We start from the raw sequence: 6,000 nt of genomic DNA on the forward strand, positions 1-6,000 counted from the left end.
TTTTTCTTAGCATCTTTTCCTCTTGACAAAAGGGTAGAAAGGGAAAAGCACTAAAATGAGGCCTCCAGCACCACACTCATCAGACGAAACACTTGACTTGTAATGTACAGGTCTTGAGTTCGAATCCCGCTGTACCAATATGATTTTAAATTTTTCGAATTTTTATATGTACATAATTTACCCGACGTTCTTACGGTGAAGGGAAACATCGTGATGCCTGCACACATCGGCGAAGAAATTCAAAGATATGTGTGAAGTCAACCCGCAGTGCAAGTTGACTATGTCCTAGTCACCCTAAGTTAGGGTAGGCTCCCCCCTCAGTAACGTATAGTGAGCTGGTGATGACGAGATTATATTCACTAAGGAGAGCCTACACTAAGTTAGTATAGTCACCGCACTGCGCGACTTCACTCATATCTGTGATTTTCTTCACCGTACATATGTTTTCATTAAACGTAACTTTAGAAAAAATGTTTTTTTTTTTTTAATATGACTTGTTTTTTTACTTATAGACTGCTACAAATGGATTACGAAGGGAAATTAAGACGCGCCTGTGAGAAACATGAGACAAAGTTCATAGAGTATAGACCGCAGACTGGAAGTTGGGTGTTCCAAGTAAGTTAAAAAAAAAAAAAATAAAAAAACAATGTAATTAAGTACTAAATAATACAAACGTAATTAAAATCAAAACAAATATTTAAAACTAGCTGTTACCCGCGACTATCCTCGTAATATTTAGACAAAAAGTAGCCTATATCATGCCCGTTTATGTCAGCTACCCTTCAGTAAAAGTCTGGTAGAAATCGGTCTAGCCGTTTCGGGGGCTATCCGGAACAAACGCGGCTTGCCGACAGACAAACAGATTTTTTTTTAATAAAATTGGAGTGTGGAATATCAAAATAAAACTTCCAGATCTGAAAGATGTCGTATTTACGTTGCTGAAAACCAAACACGCATTTAAAACTTTTTTTTTCTGTCTCTATATCTGTCCGCAAGCCTCTTTGTTTCGGGTAATCACCGAAACGACTGGGCCAATTAAGAAATCGGAGGATAGCTAACATAGACCCGCATATTATAGGCTACTTTTTAAATTTTTTACTTTTTTTTAAATTGGCGTAACGGGTGGTCCGAATTGCTAACGAAGTTTGCGGCCGACAACTCGTTTATAATATTGGTAAATAAATAAGACAGTATGTTTAATGGTATTATTGAAATTAATAAATAACTCCTCTAAATATGTCTCATAATAATGTTATGCGACGAGACGATGGAGACATAAACTAGAAAGTGTTAAGATTGAATGATGGCTACAAAGGTAGAGGAAGACCGAAGAAAGTATGGATGGATTGTGTAAAAGGGGTTACAGTTATGACGGCTAACAGAGGTATGGAAGAGCAGCACACACTGTGCCGACCCTCCGTAAGGGATAGTGGATGATGGAAAAAATTCTCTAAAATCTAAATCTTACTAATATATGTAAAAGTTTAGATAGATGGATGATTATAAGATACCTTATTTAATTCCAAGCGGACGGAGTCGAGTGTATAACTAGTAGATCATATAGCGATGAAAATTGGGTAAATTTCCTAATCATCATCACCAGCTCACTATACGTCCCCACCGAGGGGCTCGGAGCCTACCCTAATAAGGGGTGACTAGGCCATAGTCAACCACGCTGGCCAAGTGCGGGTTGGTTGGTTGACTTCACACATATCTTTGAATTTCTTCACAGATATGTGCTGCATCACGATGTTTTCCTTCACCGTAAGAACGTCGGGTAAATTATGTACATATGAATAATCGAAAAATCGAAAATCACATTGGTACAGCGGGATTCGAACCCAAGACCTGTAGATTACAAGTCAAGTGTTCAAACCACTGAGCCACCGACGCTCTTCTTCCTTTCCTATCTTCTTCTTCTCTCCTTCTTAATTTCCTAATATTATAGTATTAATGTGTTTTCCAGGTGGAACACTTCAGTAAATACGGATTAACGGACTCTGATGAAGAAGACGATATCTCCCCGGATGTGCTGAAGCGACAGCTGATGAAGCAAGCCCTGCAGAAGACAGCTGCTGGTATACTATAAAAAATCTGTACTAATAGAGAGGAAATATTTGTATTTTTGTATGTGTTGAACTCAAAAACTACTGGGACAATATTAAAAATTCTTACAGCGTTTGATAGGTAGTTTGTCTGTAAGTAACATACATAGGTTATGATTTTTGTTATTTTTTTATTTCACGCAGACAAATTCGCGAGTAATAGCTAGTATGTAATATTATAAAGGGGAAAGTATGTGTTAAACTCAAAAACTACTGGAACGATATTAAAAATTCTTTCACCGTTTAAAAGGTAATTTGTTTGTGAGTTACATTGGCCCTTTAATTTTTATTATGTTTTAATTTTACGTAGACGAAGTCGCAAGCAACAGCTAGTACAATATAATAACAGCTTTTTATTGTTTTCAGCACCAAAACAGCCAGTACCAGTGCAACCGACAGGACTTGGGGGTCTAGGGGGCCTTGGAGGTTTGGGCCTGGGGGGCGTTGGGGGTCTGACCACCCTGCCTGGTACAAGTTCCAGTGAAGATATGTTTATGCAACGATCTTCTTTGGATTTACTGAATGGAACTGAAAAAGGTAAGATTTTTTAGTAGGGCAGATTTTTACTCGACTGCAAGAATTTAATTTTTGTCTAAGTAGTGTTATTTTTTTTTGTTTGAGCGATTTTATAAAATAAAAAGATAGTTTGCCCTACTGATTAAGTTTTTCTTAATTTGCCCTACTCGTAAGCGCTCGTTTTGGTTGATTTTATGCCTTAATTACTTTTATTTTAAGTCTGAATTTCATTCGTTTTATATGTAGAGAGTTTTATCTAATTTATAAGTTGGGTATACTTGTTTAAATAGCTAGATTTTTCAAATTAAATAAAAATCTAGTTATTTATCTATCCTATGTCCTTTAGTGATAATGTAGCTATCTAATAGTGAATTTTTTTTTTAAATAACTCCAGTAGTTTTTGAGTTTATCGGTTACATATAAATGTAAACTTTTCTTTGTGTTTTTTTTTCAGTGTTCGAAATGGATACGACAGAGGACTGTACTGAAGCTCCGTCGTTATATCCGGATAGTTTAGGTAATTATTATTAAATGTGATTTTTATTGTCTATAGCTTGCATATATATATTCTCGCTTTTTTATTAAATTAAATAATAATAAAAAAAAAAAAACAAAAAAGTATTTGTGCTTGTAAAGTTTTTGTATCTATTTCCGTGATTTTTTAATTCGTTTTAATAAATTTAAATTGAAATATTTTAAGTAATGATTAATTATTTTTTTACTGTCGTTTAAAATAACATTGTTTGTTTAAAAATAACTAGCTTTTGTCTTAATGTAATAAAATTGTAATTTTGCATAGTGTTTTAGTAAATTTAATATTGTAAATGTGTATTATGTATATTTTGTTTATTGTAGAAAATAAATTAGTGTATTTGTCATATAAATTAAAAAATTATTTACCTGACTGGGTTTCTTGCTGGTTCTTCCCAGGATAAAGGGTTTTTGTTCCGAACCAGTGGTAAATATATAGTTATTATGTAGTTATTTTAGAAGATAATATATTTAAATAGTAAAAAGATGTTTTATTATAAATTAAATTTATAAATAAATTACAATTATTTTATTTCTTTGTACGTAATAAATATTACTATATGAATGGAGTATTCTTTATTTTATATGATACATTTATGTAAAGATAATAATGTGACTCACGCCTGTAACCTAGAGAGGTAGGCAGAGTTGATATTCTTACCTCTCACTCCAAACATCTTTAATTTTTCTCAATGACAAGTTTTCGCCCTCGACTTCGTCTGCTAGGAATTTAAAAAATACGTAGTAAGTACTTTTCATTTAAAAAAAATCTTATTAATGTGTTCTTCCAGAATATTCTCTACGTATATGACAAATTTCATACAGATCCGTTGAGCCGTTTTGGACATATGTAAAAAACATCCATCCATACAAACTATTACATTTATTATATTAGTAAGAACTATATGTTGTAATTTAATACGAAATGTTTAAGATTATCGACCCATTGAAATTTTTAAACATAAAAGAATTCAATAGTTATGCAAAAATATGTTATTAACAACAAAAGCAATAGTTATAAGTTTTTTTTTAATTTTTCAGCTTTCGGTGTGAAAAGTCCTACAAGTGAGTTAGCAAAGCTTGAACACCGCGGCAGCCATAATGTGCAGTTAATGAAGGCATCGTTATACGCTGATATTGGTGGGTAGTTTAAAATTATTATGATACGAACTTAATTTCCAGGACACTGTCCCGATTTTTGAACTTAATAAACAAAAAGGATCACGGCTTAAATATAGGATATGCATGTGTTTCTTTCTTTTTTTTAAACGATTCTACTTGTTATAAAATAACCAGAAAAAAATGGACACCAAAATATTCTTCAACCATTGAGCTAAAAATAATAAAATAATATTGCGACCATTTTCGAGCGACTAACACGCGACCGGAGTTGTCATTAGACAATTGACGTCAATCGTCTTATTCCATTCATAACATACGCTCAGATGTCCCTATTAATAATTATTTAATCCAAAATGGCGGATGTTATAAACAGTAGTAGAGGTAGTAGAATATTTTGTTAAGAAAAACTTGAAAGTGAATTTATAAAATAAATTTGTTCATCGAAGAAGTAATTCCTTAAAAAAAATTAAAATATATCCCATGAATAATAGTAAAAAATGCCGAGTCTCGCTTCCTTTAAAAAATACTGTTTGGTGTCATATAAAACCTTATAATTTTATTTACTATGTATTATGAAGCCTTGGCAATTGCCATTGTAATTACAAGGCGCCATCTTCAAATTAATAATTAACAACAATACACCCAGATTCTCTTCACTTTTACATATCAAAAATTAAAAATGCATAAAAACCATTCCAGGTGATGTAGATGATGAGATGTCTGAGAGCACAGAAGACCAACTGGTTCCTCTCGGGGGTGGTCTGGTGATGAGCCTGCCTTCCGTCACCCAGCCGCGGGAGGAGCTGACCATCATCAGTCAGCCGGCTGTAGTTACTGAAGGTAAAACTTTGTTTCATTAAGTTTTTTAACCCGGTGGTTAACAAATAAAGGGGGAAAATAAGAATTAAGGGGGAAACAAGAATCAAGGAGGGGAAAACCAGAAATGACAAGAATCAAGAGGGGGAAATTATCACGGGGGGACAAGAAATTACCAGGAGGGGGAAACACAAGTAAAAAGGGAAGAGAATAAGAATCAAGTGGGAAAACAAGAAATAGCATTATTCAGGAGGGGGGGGGGAAACAAGAAACAATTTGTTGTTTAATGAATTTAGGGGGGTCAAGAATTAGTGATGTCACGTTAGACCCCCAGTAACTTTGTCAGATGTCTCTTTCTATGATTTACTCTGCTTTCCCTCATGTTTAATTATTGGTTCATTTGATTCTTCATTAGCAAATATTGTTTCCGTCACACCTAAGATGCAATCACCTGCATTAGTAATATTGAATATTTTATTTTTCAGAAGCAATAATGAAACCTCTGATTGTTAGACCGCAGAGTGTTGTATTGAAATACCACAGGAAGATACCTCCATTTAAGAATACTATTGCAGGTAATGTTTATAATCTATCTATCTATACTGTTATAATAAAGCGTAAACACACACTTCTTTGTTGCCTAAGATGTCAGAAACTACAGCATATTTTTGAATAACTCTTTCTTTAATTAAAAGCCCTACACTTACATCACGCTTTAGGATATATATATTTTCACGCCATTAAACTTAGCAGGTAAATATTTTGGATGAAAACTGGATGAAAACTTTAAAAAATGCCAAACACATTAAATTATTCATAAAAAAAATACAATAAAAACATTCCATAAACACATTAAATACACATAAATAGTTATATTCTAAAATAATTAATAAAGTCTAGAAGGTATCCA

At 33.1% G+C, this 6,000-nt stretch overlaps 1 protein-coding gene across 2 annotated transcripts in view; it reads left to right on the forward strand.

Annotated features, from left to right (window-relative positions):
* LOC106100195 (nuclear pore complex protein Nup98-Nup96) overlaps positions 1 to 6,000 on the forward strand; it is a 53,073-nt gene that overhangs the window by 26,756 nt on the left and 20,317 nt on the right. For both annotated transcript variants that reach the window (XM_013279002.1, XM_013279079.1), the window contains exons 26-32: positions 513 to 615; positions 1,967 to 2,078; positions 2,472 to 2,642; positions 3,076 to 3,138; positions 4,194 to 4,292; positions 4,974 to 5,114; positions 5,576 to 5,665. In XM_013279002.1, the coding sequence (XP_013134456.1) occupies positions 513 to 615; positions 1,967 to 2,078; positions 2,472 to 2,642; positions 3,076 to 3,138; positions 4,194 to 4,292; positions 4,974 to 5,114; positions 5,576 to 5,665 (779 nt within the window). The remainder of the gene's footprint in view (positions 1 to 512; positions 616 to 1,966; positions 2,079 to 2,471; positions 2,643 to 3,075; positions 3,139 to 4,193; positions 4,293 to 4,973; positions 5,115 to 5,575; positions 5,666 to 6,000) is intronic.

The sequence above is a fragment of the Papilio polytes genome, unplaced genomic scaffold (genome assembly GCF_000836215.1).
Source record: "Papilio polytes unplaced genomic scaffold, Ppol_1.0 DF824493.1, whole genome shotgun sequence".
In the NCBI taxonomy this organism is placed as follows: domain Eukaryota; kingdom Metazoa; phylum Arthropoda; class Insecta; order Lepidoptera; family Papilionidae; genus Papilio; species Papilio polytes.